Genomic DNA, 18,503 nt, shown 5'->3' with positions numbered 1-18,503 from the left:
CGATAATGATGGCTGCAATTACTCGTGCATGTGTGTGCTAGTGTGTGTGTGTGTGTGTGTGTGTGTGTGTGTGTGTGTGTGTGTGTGTGTGTGTGTGTGTGTGTGTGTGTGTGTGTGTGTGTGTGTGTGTGTGTGTGTGTTTGTATGTCATTAGTTAGATATTTATGTCCTCACGATGTTTTTTTTTTTGGTAAATATAAACGTTATATCTAATTATAAACGTTCATTTCTTTGCACACGCGATCTCATTAAATGTTCCATGCCCTTAATCTGCTGTATATAACTGTATTAGTATGAGGCACATTTAGTATTTGTATTGTACTTACATTAATCGTTACTTTTCTTTTTTCCAGGTGATGTCAGGGTCCTCGATGATGGATAACTTCCGTGCTCTGCTCCAGGTAAGACTGAAAGATTCTTTGTATTGAACTCTTGTTATTGTAAGGCCATTGCATCTACCTTTAGGATTTTAAACTTAAAAGTGATTGAGTTTTCTTGTTATATAACATTTAGTGTTCTTTTTTTAATATCAGAGATGTGAGATAGCTAGAAGTGATTTCCTCTGATTATGTTAGTTAGTCTTTTCCTGTTGTTATCTAAAAATAAATGTTAGATGAGTGTTGTTGAGGTGAATATGTTCACTGTAGTAACCTTAGCATGCTGTCTCTCGTTGCATTTCAGGTCTTCAGGGCAATTAACCAAAAGAGACACAAGCTTTATATGTAGTGTCTGCTGATTATTTTTGTTTATAACTCTTTATAGCGAAAAACAATATATATATAATACTTTGTGTAGCAATTATACAGTCTTTGGTTTTAATATCATGAGTGATCAGCCGACACTGCATATATGGTTAGCTTTCATTCATGCTTTTTACATTGACTATAATTGTAATAGTATTCAGGTGAGTTGGTGGTAGCATATATATCATGCAGGTACTGATTAACACAGGTTTGTCTTGCAGGGATCTGTCCATCTCTCTGCTAAATATTTGTTGATGCTCACTAATATGATGCCACTGTGATGCGGTGTATTTTTCTCTTTATTGTGTGTGCAAGGATGCTGCTGCTGCATGATGCGGGTTTAAGGTTTGTATTTTATAGCTAGTTTGTTCTCCGTGCTGCTGCCTGACGTATAACATTTGTCACAAATATTTCTATGCTTCTGCTGTCTTACGTTTATTGAAACATATTCATTATAAAACTCGAATGGTATCTTCTACATATAAGATTGTCTGAATTCAAATATCAAACATTATTCTATTTATAATATTAGGAAGGTCTTGCCCATTTGATTATCATGGGTAGTCCTTGTCAGTTAATATACTCTTCTGTGCACGGAGCAATATAAGATATGTCAAAACACTTACCAGTGGTCATGCAGCGACTCGGAGGACAGACTATGCTAGGTGTTGAAAGCCTGACTAACGCGTGTGTGAGTATGTACAGTATGTGTGTTATTGGTCCGCTATTACTCGCGCGGTAGCGCTCTATGTCGATGTACTAAATGCGTCAAAAAATCGTAAACCTCGTTGCCAATTTCCGGGCCATTTTTTTATACCATACTGGAACGATGTGCTACAAGAAGCCACGTGCAGACACTGGAGGTAAAGTTTGAAAAGTTACATATTAAAAATATTTATATTCACAATATTTTATTCAATTACAGTAAAATTGTTTTCCAAAGCGTCACGGTTATAGTGTGAAGACAAACTCAACCATTGTTATTGTTAAAAAAAATAAAGTTTTAACTTTCACATGTAATTTTTGCTGCTCAAGAGCGATAAGATGTACCGGATGATAAAGAAGAGAAAGGGAAGATTAAACGAAAACGGGAAGTCATGGGAAGAGGCCTGACTCGATGACACGTGTGGGAAGTTACAGAAAGTAGGGGAGACTAGATCAAAACAAGTAGTCGTGAGAGGAAATAATATCCTGTCAAAACAATTAAATGAACTGACGTGTTCTTAGAGACAAGATGAAGACATCACTGGCTTTAAGTATTCCTTATTTATGTTGCTTACTCTTTGTTAGGTTTTTCTGGAATTCCTTACACCTTTTGGCCGCCCAACAAGACCTGTTTTGCCTCGTTATTTCAGAGAGTGTCCATAAACTTTTACACATAAAAAAAGTAAATGTCTGAAATACGTGCGAGCTTAAACGTATGTAATATATATAAGCATCTGCCTTGGTCATGATTCTTTGCGAATTTATCCAGCTGATTTTATTGCTGTCATATTATGTTTATCACAAATACATCTGATAGCAAAAGTATAAGGAATTATAGACTTGCAACACCCATTATCACCACCATTACCAACACTCACACATTCTCAACAACACCACCATCAACCACTATCCCCACCATCACCTCACCATATACACCAACATTAGTCTCCGGTAGTTACCCCCCGCCACCAGGCGCACCACTCTTCCCTCATCATTATCACCACAATAAACACCGTCGACGAAGAAATGCCCAATAAACAGTGTGGAGCGTCCTACCCTGGAGCGCAGGGAGCGTGGCGTGGGGCGACTGGGCAGACTAGACTCGCCCCAACCGCCCGCCACCCACTTACTCTGTCTATGCCCTTCTCGCTCCAAAGTAACACGCAGACAAAAAAGGAGAGGGCAATTACTTCCACCATCTCATCGCCTCGGAGACAGAGCGTCACAATTGATACCTAACCATTAAGGATCAAAATTGAAGGTGGAGTTATGTGAGTGCCAACCATTCTGATTATTCTCGTAAGGCATTAACATGGCACTTTGAAGGTACCCCTGACCTTCAAGCGGCTGCCGACGGTATCAATTTAAATTAAATATTAACCAAAAATACTTTCTCCCCACTCACGGGGTGTAATCTTCGTCTTTCGGTGTAAACAAATAGTACACTCCCACACTCACTTGACCGAAGAAAACCTGCATTTGAAACTGGTTTATGAGAGGAAAATGGAAAAATGTGAGAGTCCGACGAGACAGTTAGTTGGTGACTCGGGGTGGCCATGCAGTGGCCGGCCAGGGAAGCGCTTATTTATGACAAGATCAGCGATAAAGTACCGACGCGACGCTACAAGACGCTAACAAACCCTCAGTCTGGTTATTAGTAGCCTTTATTGCCTGTGTCTCCGTGGCGGGGGAGGGGATGGTCGCCTGTACCTGCCCCCTAGCCTTACATACCTCCTTAAGGAAGTCATTACCACGCCCTGGGAAAGTCTCCACCTTGGTAACCCCGACCACCACAAGTTGTCCGCCATGGAACTCTTGGTAACTGCGGGTTGTGCACGTCACAGCCTCTGAGCCAATCAGAGCCGCGTATTCTTATTGTATAGAAGATTTATGAGCCAATGTGATTACAAGTCTCTTCTTAATCTAGCCCTCGACAGTCCGGAACGAGTTACCTGGAAGCCAACTTACATTCGTGCAAAAACCTTCCCAATCTCTCCCTTTCTATAGCGAAGGTTTTTCTTTTTTTTTTTCGCTGAGCAAGTTAGAACATAAAAACAATAATGGGAGAATAACCTTTTCTAAGAGGCAAATTATCGCAGGCTAAAAATCAGTGAAAGTAAATAAATGGAATATAGGAAATAGTAAAAAACGAATCTCTTCTCTCAGCTTCCAATTAAAACGCCGTCCAGGTAACTCAAATAGTCCGCAGGTTATACAAGGTGCGCGATGTATGTACTGAATTAACGAATGAACCCAAAAAAGAGAAGGATACCGCTGTCTCCCAGCACGCCACCGACCTTGGTAAAGCACTGGTTTATTTCTTTATTTACCCGGCGGCGCAGGAGACGCTACATCACCTCATGACGTACACAACACTGCCACGGTATTGACCTCATTCTCCTTACTCATCTACTGCCTCCTCCTCCCTCCTGCTGCACTTCTTCCTTCGTTTTTCTCCTTGGCTTCTTCCTAACTCTCTCCCTCTCTCTCTCTTTCTCTCCTTCGATCCCCTGCCTCTTTCTTTCTTCTTATATTCCTTGGTTCTCTGCTCAGTTTGTGTTCCCTATTTCTTACTAGCCTTCCTTCCTTCCATCCCTCTTCCTCTTTTCTCCTCTCTTATATAGCTCTTTTATTCTTCCTTATTTATTCCTTCCTTCCTTCTCACATCCTCAGTTCTCTACACAGGTTCTGTTCTGTCTTCCTTTTTATCGTCCTCTACATTCTTTCTTCCCTTCTTTGCCAGTCTTCTTTGTTTTTTTTTCTTTTCTATCATTGAGTTCTTTTTTGTGTACTTCTTTTCTCTTCCCTCTTTCTTCCTTTCACTCCCCGGTTCTTGGTTAGGCTTTTGCTCTATCTCCTTTCATCCCTTGCATCCTCCCTCTTTCAATCCCTCCTTCATCGGTTCTCTTCTGAGCTTTGGGTTTTTCTCTCTTTCTCCTTCCCACCCTTTCCTTCTCCCTTCTCCAATCTCTCCTTCATCGGTACCTTCTTTGGTTTCCATTCTCAGCACTCCTTTCCTGGCTTGTCTTCTCCCTCCTGGCCTCAATCCTTGGTTATACCCTGCCTTTCTCTTTCTCTCTTTCTCTCTCTCTTCTTCCATCTTTCCCCTTCCCTTTTACTTCCCCCTTCCTTGGTTCTCTTATGCTTTATACTCCCCTACCTGTTATTTTGCCTTTCTTTCCTCGTATTTCATTTCCTCAGTTAATTCCTTCCTCTACTTCTCTTCATCCGTCTCTCATTTCCAGTTTTTTTTTTATATGTTTTTTTTATTTTGTATTTATTTTGTTTTTACTTTATCCTGCATTCTCCCTTGTTCCTTTCTCCTGCACAGCGCGTTACCCGTAGTAGCTTCTATGCGTCTCTTTCTCTCACCGTTCTTCCATCCTTCCCCTTCCTAGTCTTGCCCAATTTACCTTTTATTAATTACTCTCCATATTTTTGTCGTGGGAGGATGTTTACAAAATTCATTCACGGTAAACACGCCATATGGGGCCAGGTGGTGAAGGCTGTTTTAATGAGCGCAGGTGAAGGGTTCCGTACCTTTGATTAGTGGTAGAGATATATCTGTTCTCTCCATCAAAAAATAAAAGAAAAATAACGTAATGCTAATGTAATCTCAGCCAAACTTTTTGTCTTTTTCTTTGCGTTACGTTCGTTTGAGAAATGAGACTGGATGTTTACTTAGTGGAAGTGTTATTCAGAGATGTTGGTGTTCGGTTCAATGTTTGTTTATCTCAATGATCTCCTGTTCTAGTCTCTTAATTAAGCTCTTCAGTACGGCTTTGCATATTTTTCTTAAGCACTGTTTTGCTTATATCGACAATTACTAGTTCAACAATTGCATCTAAAACATTTCTAGTAGAGTTCATACCATATAGTAAGAGCATAACACACACACACACACACACACACACACACACACACACACACACACACACACACACACTCGTAAAGCTTCTCCTGGACCGCATTCATCTCGCCCCACGAAGACTACAGCGCCGCCCATGCATCAGGCGGGGCCACACATCCCTCGCGTAGCTCAGGCGGGCTTATACGTGATCACTGTGAATAATAATTACTGAGGAGGAGGCGGAGGCGAAGGGGGAGGGCGAGGAGGAGCAAGAAGTGGCGGTGGTGGTGGTTGATGCGGTGGAGAAGGAGAGGAAGAAGAAGGAAGAGAAGAGAGAGAGAGAGAGAGAGAGAGAGAGAGAGAGAGAGAGAGAGAGAGAGAGAGAGAGAGAGAGAGAGAGAGAGAGGAGTCAAGAATTTAAATTATATCTCGAAGGACCATCGCCCCCCGCCTTCTTGTACACCATGATGGATGACCGCCGCCACCACACTCGACCCTCCGTGTTAGCCTCCACCTTCACGACGCCGCTGCGAGACAACCCAACCAGTGAACTCTGATATTTCCGCGACGCTCCTCCGTAAAAATGCAATTATTCTCAACGTCGGGAGGCTGCTGGTACCCGTCTTGCAAGGGTAGACATTAAAGTGAAAGTAAGAATGGTGTGACGGATGATGGTGGACTCAACCGGGCCCTCTCTGTACCCGTCCCAGGTGCTCAGGGCAAGAGGGTCATAGGGAAAGTTCTCAGGTGTGTGTTGGTAGGGGCCAGTTTCGCCTGCTTCGTGTCCTTCCCTAATGACTCTCCTAATGGAGGATACGATTGTGAATGATTGGATGAATTCTAAGGGCCATCTTTTATTTCACTAGTTAGTGTTCATAGTGTATGTCTTCATTGAGGTTTTTTTATATTTATTTATTTATAACTTGTATGTTCTTATGTGAAATTTATATGATGCGTTGTGATTATATTCTTTGGAGATCGTAGTTTGTGAAACGAGATTTTGCTCGTGGGATATTGTGTATAGCGTTTTTTGCTGAGTTTATTGGCAGTATAATGTTTGTCTGTTCGTATATTAAACGTCTCAAGGTTTTGAGTTACGTTAGAAGAACCTTACGTCTTTATCAATGTATTTATAATTTACTGTGCGCGTCCTATAGTGATTTTCTCCATTATAAACTTTTACTGTTACAGCTTCCCATCTTTATCTTCGTTCTTCCTTCGTTCCGTCCCGCTGGTGTAATATATCTCTTCTCCCTTGTCTTTGTGTCACTTATAACATTATATTCTATATGCCTTACATAAAAATGGCTCACGATTCTCATGTTTCCTTTTTTGATGAGCAATATAAAATAAAGCAGGTCTTTATCACATACATGGCGTCATCTCACAGTCCATTTACTTGCCATTTTCCGAGCACAATTAGATATGTTACGACTCTGACGGAGCGGAACGTAGGGAGCTACTCTGTGTGTTATTCTCTTCTGTCGTAATACTAAAAAAAACGTTATGTGAGGCTCGTCTTGGCTGCCAGTCTGTCTGAGCGGCTTCTAAGTCAACAGTTGTGCTACAGTTGTTATTTGAGTTAAGATATTAAGGATCTATATTGATATGTCTTTAAATATCTTCTAACTTTATTATCTGTTTGTCTTTATCACTGACATGCGCACTAGAAAAAGAAATATATGAAGATACTGATGATTTTATAAAGATATTATGGTAAAGGTCATCACTTTTTATCTACTTTGTACATTATTAGCGGGAGGGAGAAACTTTTGCTCTTCACCACCACCACGCCGCCCTCCAGTCCCCGCACATTATAGGAGGGATATTTATTAAACCTCTTTGTGGGAATTCTTAAACAGAAACATTATTGTAATTACTTGTAACAATTTCCCCCCATGCATCTCCATTTTTCTTTGATTATGTTTTTTTGTTATAAAGTTCTCAAAATACTAAGCATCATACTAACTTTATAACTTTTCCCTCTGTAGTTTTGCTAAGAGAAAAAACAACAAACTGATGAGAGAAATCACTGCGATATTTTTCCTTGGAGCTGTATTAAAAAACGCTTTTCTTTCTCTACATCACTCTTTTCAATAGCTACAGGAATTAATGAACAATTTCTTTTTTTTTCTTTTTAGTGTTTGTCCTGTTAATAACGCTGCAGTCTTGGTAATCTATCACCAGAACAATACAAGGAAACGTAACTTCAAATATAGTATATTAAAAAATAGTCGAGGTGCGGCCAGAAGTATTAAAGAATGTTGTCCAAAGTTTCATAGGTGAAGGCGGCAGTGGTGTCGACGGGGGAAGTGTGCCAGTAGTGCTGTAGGGTGGTGGTAGTGGTGGCGGTGATGATGGTGGCGACAGCATTGAAGGTACTTGGCCTGTCGGTCTGTCCGTTGTTCTTACCTATCAGTCGTTCCCCGCCCTGACACCGTCCTCGTAATGAACTCCTATGTATACATCTCACACGGACCAGCCGCACCCTTGCCATCCACACGTATTAGCTGAAACGTAGACTTGATGCTCGTCGTGCGTTAACGACTACGCTCTCCCTCTCTTTGTCTCCGCGTGTTTGTTTGCATGTTTGTCAGCCAGTCAGTCAGTAGTGCTCTCTCTCTCTCTCTCTCTCTCTCTCTCTCTCTCTCTCTCTCTCTCTTTCAATATAACACAAAGGCACGAGACGCTGGGAGAGTTTGAACAACGGAGATGCTAAACAATGATAAGGACACTGTAATTTGCGGAAATCAGAGGAAGTCAGAGAAATTGAAACTTAAACACCAGAACCGTGATTAAGAAAATTTCACTTCCCACTGTGATTCCAGCGTGAAGCCGAATCACCAATTTTCCACGATCGCGGGAAAGTTTTCATTATTATTATTATTATTTTTATCATTATTATATTATCTGCAGGCGAAAAAATTCCATCAGAGACGAGGGGATTCATTTCCAAACCTGGGGTCTTTATAATTCGCAAATACGCTTATTTTAATTAGAAGTCGGAGATCATTATCATTCCAGGCGCCCGAGGTCATTGGAATTCAAGCATCAAAGTCATTATATTCGCCATGTCAGATGCGTTATGAAGCCTCAGTTCTCTCTGGCGGCGGGTTCGTCAGGGCTTGGGACATCCAGTGCATCCATCACGACCAACCACCGGCGGCCCTCCCTTAGCGTTCCTCCGTGCACTCATTCCCTCCTCCTATCTCCATTACTCTCTCTCTCTCTCTCTCTCTCTCTCTCTCTCTCTCTCTCTCTCTCTCTCTCTCTCTCTCTCTCTCTCATTTTTCTTTCTTTTCATCACTTTCTTCTTTACACTCTTTCACACACACACACACACACACACACACACACACACACACACACACACACACACACACACACACACACACACACACACACACACACACACACACACACACACACACACACAACTTTTATACCTCTTTTCACACCTGTTTTTATCTATGGCACCCACGAGGCGGATTATCCCTCGGAGATCACGGGCTAAACATCACCTGGGGAATGGAAACGTGACGGGAGGGCCTCGCTGGGGGTAATTACCTGATGGTCGCGCCGCTAATCAGGGTTATTTCACACCTGGAGTACCAGACACAATAGTTTCTCCTTGTACCCTGGGGCGAGGAGAGCTTTGTGTTTTGATGAGGAATCTTTCGTGCTCCTGATAATACATGTGCGTCAGGAAATGTGCTGATTTATTTTAATGCGTTTGTATATTCATTCAACTTTTTTTTCCATTTCTTTTACCATGTAGTTTTTTTTTTTTATGTGTCTTTGTGTTTGCTCTGCTCATTGTGCTTGTTCTGGAAAACACACACACACACACACACACACACACACACACACACACACACACACACACACACACACACACACACACACACACACACACACACACACACACACGTAATCTTACTTCACAAGCGTAATAGTCTGGATAAGTATACAATAAAGTCGTATAAGTATCAAGTGTTGCGGTGGGTATGCACAGGGACATGATAGATACTCGTCTAAAGTATGGCCTCCTCCTTGTCTCATTTATCTACTTCTTGTTGTTTTTATCATGTCCATAAACTCTTGACGACGCAATCTTTATGGCATCACCTTAGAAGGATTACCCTCAGGTGTCTATTTTAAGCACGAGTTCACTATTGTTTTTACCCTTCACACCCTTCGTTAGAGAGAGAGAGAGAGAGAGAGAGAGAGAGAGAGAGAGAGAGAGAGAGAGAGAGAGAGAGAGAGAGAGAGAGAGAGAGGTTTATGTTTGGAATTAGTAATCCCTTTGCGCTCTGAGTATTAATATAGATAAGAATATTGTGATGCAGAATAGATTAAAGTCTTTAATTATCCGTTTCTTTGCTGAAGGTGAAAGGAGTGTTCTACGTTTGTTCATTAATGAGATAGTTTGTTAAATTATGCAATACAGATACAGTATAATAACACCTGTGTACATTAATAGTTTCTCTGCTTAGAATTAGTGTAAAAAAGGTTAATTTAGTAAATAGAACGCATCTAAAAGTAATGGCTCCCGCTGCTTCTGTGATGAAATTAAAAGTCTTAAATTTTCACCCGAGGTGTCAGCATATACGAGTCCGTCCAGGGTTTGAAGCCTCGAAATATCATCGCAGCATTATAATTGGAATTGCTCCGGAATCCATTAGAAGAATATTGCCTGGCTTTCGAAAATTAGATTGGAAATAATTCAAACTTTCATGTTTCCTTTCCGTACTGATTAAACGTGGGGCATAAATATTGTTGTCAGATATCATTTTTTCTTATATTATATATATATATATATATATATATATATATATATATATATATATATATATATATATATATATATATATATATATATATATATATATATATATATATATATATATATATATATATATATATATATATATATATATATATATATATATATATATATATATATATATATATATATATATATATATATATATATATATATATATATATATATATATATATATATATATATATATATATATATATATATATATAACACATACACACACACACACACACACACACACACACACACACACACACACACACAGGTTATTGTTATTATTTTTTAATGTTAATTTGTTTTCGTTCCATTTCATAGACTTATTATTTTTCTTGTTTTCTCTCACTCTTGTTTTCTCGGTGTTCCTCTTTAGTCTTGAGTTGTTTGCTGTAGTCGATTTCCTTATTTTCTTTTTCACAGTAATTCTTTTAGACAACAATTTTCTGTTGGTGCTTTGTATCTTCCCACTTGCATCTTCTTTTCTTATCCAGATGTTGGCTTTATAGAAAATATTTTCAGCGTGCTTTCATTTCCCTCTCATGGGTCCCAAACATCTTTGATCAGGTATATTGATTGTGCTTTTATCGTGACTATTTCATATCTTATTCGATTTTTTTATTATTGTATTTCTTCCACCTTATTTTCATCCTAGTTCTCCTCTTTGTCTTTGAGTTTTCCCTTCTTCTTAACTCTAAATTCGAAAGCCCTGATAATCTAAAAGTTCAGTAGCGTCTTTCTGCCGTTATATAACTTAGTATTTACTCAGGCCCCAAATTTCCCAGTACAGCAGTAAGTTATAATGCCCCCACGTCGAGGAAGAGGAAGAGAGGCGGGGGAGTCTAGAAAAGGAAGGGAAGAGGAAGAGGAAAAGTAAGAGAAAGGAAGAGGAGGAAGAAGAGGAGCTTGCCGCCTCCCAACTCCGCTACGCAATTAATGTGACCAATTTTCCGCCTGCTGCTTCTCTGCATCATTACAATTCGTGTTCTTAACCGCGTAAATACAGTCGCTTCGAGATGACACAAAATGATACGGCGCTCGGCCGTTGTGGAACGAAAGAGGTGGTGAAGATGAGAACGGTGATTGCCAGTGTCATATATATATATATATATATATATATATATATATATATATATATATATATATATATATATATATATATATATATATATATATATATATATATATATATATATATATATATATATATATATATATATATATATATATATATATATATATATATATATATATATATATATATATATATATATATATATATATATATATATATATATATATATATATATATATATATATATATATATATATACACACACACACACACACACACACACACACACACACACACACACACACACACACATGTATGCATTTTTTTTCTTTGGTATACACAGCTTTGAAGATGAAGGAGGTTGTGGGTGCTGATGATCTTGGCTTAGTGAATTGATGGCCACATCTGTAACGATTAGCTACTCTGCTGCACCTGCTCAACCCCAACCCACAGTCACACCTGCGATCCCACTCCCTTTCTCCTTCCAGTTCTGCTATACTTATCGAGTTCAGTTCCACCACTAGCACTTTGTTTGTGTGTGTGTGTGTGTGTGGCAATCATGATTTCTAATCAGTGTGCCTTTGTAATTCATTAGCCACTGTTTGTTTTGTATCTTCCTTCCCCCTTTTTTTTCTTTAATTTCTGTTTCTTCCGTGTTCTCAATCTGATATTCTTGACAACACAGATTTGATTTCTTTCTTAATCATTTTGATCATATTCCTTATCTAGCCTTCCTTTGTCCCCTCGTCTCCTTTCCCTTATCGTAAATCCTCGTCATTGTAATCCACATCCGTCCCTCTGCCCTCTCCAAGCCTCACTCTCAGTCACCCATACAGACAGGATGCTCCTAATGCAAAACCGACCCGCCAAAAAAGGAGCGATAAATCACTTCCAAGCTGGTCCGAATCCCCAATAGCCACCATTCAGATCCGCTCCTATTGATCAGAGGCGGCTAATTTTGCAAACAACTCATACGCACGTATAATCCCGGATATAAAAGCTGTCATAAATTTACACCTGCGTGAATTATGATGATAAAACTTTTTGCAGCGCTGCCATTAAGAGCAACAAGACACCTGCGAACAATGGCCGGCCGGGCATGAGCTATGGGAGGCCGTGAGAGATTGGCTGAGCATTTTTGGGAGCGTTTCCTTGCATTACTACTCTCGTAATTTTGTGACGGCGGCGGCAAAGGGAGGCAGGGAGGAAGGGAGGAGAGAAAGGGAAGGGAGGGAGGTAAGAGGGAAAGGAGGGAGGAGGAAGAGGAGGATGAATTAAACTCTGGGGACGGCGGGGAGGGAAGGAGGGGGATGGCCTCCTTGTTATCCGTATTTGTGTATGTTGTTTATCTTACATCTAGTGTGTGTGTGTGTGTGTGTGTGTGTGTGTGTGTGTGTGAGAGAGAGAGAGAGAGAGAGAGAGAGAGAGAGAGAGAGAGAGAGAGAGAGAGAGAGAGATCCCGTCTTCCATTTTCTCTTTCCGTCCTCCACCTACACTCACCCGCCAACCACTCTCACTGCATCTTTCTTTCTTCCTCCCACCATCACTCTCCATCCCTCTCTCTTTTCTCACATTCCATCTCACCCTCTTTTCTCACTTTACCCTCTCCCCGTCCCTCCACTGGCCTTCCCTTTCCTCTCTTTCTCTCTCTCCCCATCTCTCCCCTCTCCTCGCTCACCACCCACAAGTCCCCAGTGATTAGTGCACCTCCAGCTCCCCATAACTCCCCCCACGCCGTCCTTACCCCTGCCCCTCATCCTTCTCCGGCTATCGCTAATGGCCACCCGATAACCAGATATCGGGGGGGAGGCGGTATCGGTAAGGATCTCCCGGAGGCGTCGTTCTTCAAAGTGGCAAGTCGAGCAGCCAAAGTGAAATCCGTCAGCGGGTTATCGCCACCTCCATCCACCTCTGGCGCCACAGTAGCCTGGACAGTTATCGCGACATAAACTCCGCTTTCCCGCGATTCGCTATAATTATGGATCTATAATCTATTTCGCCCGAGGTGTAATTTAACTCCCGTGTCGAGTAAGAGATTTGGAGTTAGAGCAAATGGATTCCAGGGTGAGGGAGGGAGGGAGGGGGTCCATCACTTCTCGTCGTTCTCGTCGTAATGATCCAAGTTGATGACTCGAAATAATCCTGTTTTTATTACGACTGTTATTATGCTTTTTCTTACCCGGCAGCAAAATGTAGATCTGTTCGCATGTTTTCATAAAATGATATTTGGTGCAAAAAAAAAAAAAAAATCTCAACTTCCTTTGTGAGAGAAAGCAGAAGTAAAGGACGGTTAACTAAGCGATCATAGATGTCTGTGTTTTCTTTTCTCCTTCCTCTCACAAGCTGGAATTTCCTTTCACTCCTGACACGACCTCAAATAAACACACTCACCTCACGTCCCTCTTCTCAACCGCCAGCGTTTGACTCCTGACGCTCTGACAGAATCTATACAAACCACATGACCTCCACGCCCCCGATATGAATTACAAACACAAAACCGCAGCCATGAATCACACAGCAACCTCTGTGGATTAAGTTATTAAGAAGAAATGGCTAAAGGAAACTTGGCGTGCACTGAAGAATGAGTTTAGGAGTGGAAAGAAAAGTTAAAAAGAAAATGTAAAAATAACAAAAGACAAAGCTTCATGAATGGTGAGTTTCATTACCTAAAAAAGAAAATAAAAAAAGGTAATACATAGATGAAGCCTACAATGAAATATGTCCCCATTGATTTCCGTAAGATGAAGAGCCACATAAAATTACTCGCGACACGAAAAATTCAGAGTCGTTATAATGTAAATAGTGATTCTTGGATGTGTTCCTTTTCGCTTCCTGGAAGGTTATTAGTCTTGCATATTAACAACACAGGTGAGGAGGAAACAAGGAACACTACTCCTATCTCACCACACCATTTCCTTACCATCTTTGTCCCTCCTCCTACATTCTACTCTATTCTCTTCTTCTTCCTCCTCCTCCTTTTCCATCCTCCTCCTCCTCCTCCTCCTCCTCCTCTTCCTCCTCCTCCTCCTCCTCCTCCTCCTCCTCCTCCTCCTCCTCCTCCTCCTCCTCCTCCTCCTCCTCCTCCTCCTCCTCCTCCTCCTCCTCCTCCTCCTCCGTAAGATTTACCTCCGCAGTGTGTCCCCCTTCCTCTACCTTAGTTTAGTATCTCCACTTCATATTTTCTATTCCTTTCTCCTTTGATTCTTTTTTCTGTGTCGTCCCCTTCTCTTCACTCCTCCCATTTGGTGTCGCCGCACAAGCCCCTTTATACTATACTGTCTCCTTTAAACGTATTTCTGTCTCAGTCTTGATCAAAATCCTCTGTTCAGGCTGTGATGGAGGTGGATCGTAACGTATTGCTCTGATTTATGTTGGACTTATTTTCGCACGTGTTTCTTTTCCCGCGTAGTTTTTCTTGTTATTATCCTAGCTGTCGTCATACGCTATATTTTCCATTTACATTTTCTTTCCTTCCTTGAATAATTACCGCCGGAGCATTCTTCCTGTGTTATTAATTTATCTAATTAACTGCTTTTCATTTTCAGTATAATTCCACTCCTTCTTTTCCCCTTTTCGTGCTCAGCTCTATATTTTATCAATATTCTTTTCATCATGTGCCCCTGCTCTCACCTCCCTTGGGAAAGGGAAAAAAACAGAATTAGGTATGAGGGAGGGTTAGAACAGGGAGGGAGTGGGGAGGAGGAAAGGGGGAGTGAAGGAGTTGGAAGGGGAAAGAGAAAAGGGGAATGAACGGAGGGTAGGGAGAAGGGAAAGTCAGTAAAATTTGGAAGAAAGGAAATATAAGAGTTAAATTGGAAAGAGAGAGAGAGAGAGAGAGAGAGAGAGAGAGAGAGAGAGAGAGAGAGAGAGAGAGAGAGAGAGAGAGAGAGATTCAATACATAATTTCGAAAGGGCCATAACTTATACCTGGGAATAATAGGATGTCGTGCCACACCGGTGATAAATGACTCAATAACACAGCTATAACGACGTAGATTGTAACTTATCTGTACCATATTACAGCCCGACCCCGCTACCCGGCACCCTCTCCTTCGCCCACCTAGGAGTATCCGAGGAGCGACACTCAGCCTATGATTCTCTTTAACCCTAAAATTCTGACTAGGGAGGCAGTCGGAGGGCTCGGAAATGGGGAAAAAAACTTAGAGACTGTAGCTCCAATGGCTCTTTTTTTTCTGAGAGGGGGTGTTCTCCCCTCTTTCCTTCTCTTGTAAAGGCTGTAACTCGCAGCTTGTGGGGGATATTTTTATTTGGTGGTTCTTCTATCGTTGTGATGCTTAAAAACCGGCCTTCTAATGGTGCCAGAGAGAGAGAGAGAGAGAGAGAGAGAGAGAGAGAGAGAGAGAGAGTGAGAGTGAGAGTGAGAAAGAGAGAAACGTAAGGCTTTCAATGACAGTGCGGCTTCATGTTGTTTCTTTTTTTTTTTCCTGGCCACTTGTAATGTTAATAGTATGCAAATAAATACAGGTGGTACTACGGCCCTCTGTGTGTAACGTGGGGCAAAAGTGAATGAAATCGGTGTGTAGTGGTGTAAAATTTTGCAATGAACAAGCACTCACTCACACACACACACACACACACACACACACACACACACACACACACACACACACACACACACACACACTAATTTCCTCGGGATATGAAGTCGGCAGTACCTCAGTCTCAGCTTCAATTAACAAGGCAGGTAACTTGTGCGCCCTTCAGGTCAGACTCCACTACGTTGCCACCTTGCCGACATAATCTAAACCCCGGACCATTGAGAGAATTTTTGGCTAAGCAGGTAATACTCGCCTCGACTGTATCTTTCTATTACTTTTTCTCCACCAGGTGTGTTGCTGAAGGATACAGTCGTAAAAGTGTAGTCGGTAAATGGCCTGTATATCCCGCGGTACAGTTTTCCCTGAGACTATAATTACACCTTGACTACCTTGAGCTGTTTAAATGCATGTAACTCGCGCCCGCCAGCCATCTCGTCCGTAGCTCACTCGTGGCTTGCGTAAAGTTGCCCTGGCTAATGCGAGCGCCTGGCGAGATGAATTCAAGAACCCGTGAGGAAAGGCGGAGAGCGCGGCAAAGAGTGAGGGTGGCGAGCAGTGAGGGAGAAGGTGTAAGAGGGATGGAGGTGAGGAAGGGAAGGAGTGTGAGTGATGATAAGGGTGAGAAAAGAGTGTGAAGGGCGCCGCCTGATGAGGGATGTAGTGTCTGGAATGTGGGAGTGTGTGGAGGGATGGGCGGTGAAGGTCAAATGTTTGGGTGGAAAGTCTATTTATGGAACAGCTTGACAGTTTCTTTTTTTTTATATATATGACAAAAGAAAAAATAGCATTATGCTCAATAAAATGACGTCGAGCTTTTGTCTGTATATCAAGACATCTTTACATTGAACGCACGATTACACTTTTAAGGATACTCTGAGACACACCATAGTTCGGTATCTTTGTTTCACTTGCTTATCTAATAAGTTTTGCATTACATTTACCTTAATCTTTTCATAGTTATCATTTTTAACTTGTTTATTTATCTATTTATTTTTTAATGTGTGTGTGTGTGTGTGTGTGTGTGTGTGTGTGTGTGTGTGTGTGTGTGTGTGTGTGTGTGTGTGTGTGTGTGTGTGTGTGTGTGTGTGTGTGCGCCTTTCGTAACTCCTAAATTTAAACAGTTTGAAAGAGAAAGTATATACGAGAATGCACCATTATCCAATAATTTGTACCGACAATGGCATTCACTCGTCTAAGTCTTTCTTTAGCCTTGACATTATATACTTTGCAAGACAAATGAAGCAAGTCCCCACTAAATGAATGTTCTCGTTGACATCAATAGTCCTCGGTCACTTCAACGTGTAAAGATATTCGGTCATGAAATTTCCTTCTTCTTTATTAACAGCCATGACAAACAGACCATAACATTCCGCGCTGGGAGAGGGAGGCAGGTGCAAGAGAAAGTAGTCAGTGGCCACAGGAGCCAAGGATCATTGCGTGTCAGGACAACATTTATGTGTGCCAGCCGCTGATTGGTTGACAGACACGCTCGACAGCCACTGAATGCTCACCAAGGAAGTAAGCCATCATGCTTGCTGGCTTCTTTGTCAATTCTGGGCGTCCGTGATTGGCTGCGACAACAAAATTACTATCCCTCTCCCCTTAAATGGACCGAAGAGTTACGTGAGTGAACTATGCCAATCTCTGGGTTGTTTCTTGCCCTCATTGATTACAGAAAACGGGAATCAAGAAAACGAGAATGTTGTGGAGGGCACGAAGAGGAGGTAAATATTTGACAGTTTTGACACTGGTGATAGGAAGCATCATAAACCATTGTGAGGAGCAGCGGTGGTTGTTGGTAACCAAAGGATGCTTTGTGATGCACGCATTAACTAAACTTTATTGAGAAAATATTATTCTGTGGCAACGTCAACACAACATTAGTGTGGTGTGGGTGTGAGTGAGATGTAAAATATGATACATATGGCAGCACCACGTCACTTGTGGCGATGATTACAAGTAAACTCAACGGCCCTAGTGATGACACGTGTGTGTGTGTGTGTGTGTGTGTGTGTGTGTGTGTGTGTGTATATATATATATATATATATATATATATATATATATATATATATATATATATATATATATATATATATTATATTCTCTCTTTCCTTTGTATTTATCTTTGTGCTTCTCTCACCCCACATCCTTCCACACTTTTCAGTCCACCCACGCTCACCCACTCTTACTCACCAGTCCACCCACGGACCCACCAGTCAGACATGAAAAGCGCGCCCGCACACACACACACACACACACACACACACACACACCGCGTAGTGTAGTGGTTAGCACGCTCGACTCACAATCGAGAAGGCCGGGTTCGAGTCCCGGCGCGGCGAGGCAAATGGGCAAGCCTCTTAATGTGTGGCCCCTGTTCATCTAGCAGTAAATAAGTACGGGATGTAACTTGAGGGGTTGTGGCCTCGCTTTCCCGGTGTGTGGAGTGTGTTGTGGTCTCAGTCTTACCCGAAGATCGGTCTATGAGCTCTGATCTCGTTCCGTAATGGGGAAGACTAGCTGACCGGTGGGCGAACGTGGTGAATCACACACACACACACACACACACACACACACACACACACACACACACACACACACACACACACACACACACACACACACACACACACACACACACACATACATACACACACACATACACACACACACACACAAACATCAGAATTACTATATAATCCTGGTCGTAAGATCTCGCAATTTATGTCA

The 18,503-nt window shown here is 41.5% G+C and overlaps 1 protein-coding gene across 15 annotated transcripts in view; it reads left to right on the top strand.

Moving 5' to 3' along the window:
• Positions 1–18,503, top strand: part of LOC123499346 (homeotic protein ultrabithorax-like) — an 817,282-nt gene that overhangs the window by 188,616 nt on the left and 610,163 nt on the right. For all 15 annotated transcript variants that reach the window (XR_006672955.1, XM_045247227.1, XM_045247229.1 and 12 more), the window contains one exon: positions 354–401. Coding sequence is in view for 14 of the 15 variants with exons in the window: in XM_045247227.1 (XP_045103162.1) it covers positions 357–401 (45 nt within the window). In the remaining variant the exon portion in view is untranslated. The remainder of the gene's footprint in view (positions 1–353; positions 402–18,503) is intronic.

This window comes from Portunus trituberculatus, chromosome 49, assembly GCF_017591435.1.
Source record: "Portunus trituberculatus isolate SZX2019 chromosome 49, ASM1759143v1, whole genome shotgun sequence".
Taxonomy (NCBI): domain Eukaryota; kingdom Metazoa; phylum Arthropoda; class Malacostraca; order Decapoda; family Portunidae; genus Portunus; species Portunus trituberculatus.
Note: the sequence above shows the minus strand (reverse complement) of the source record. Positions and strands in the feature narration are given on the sequence as shown.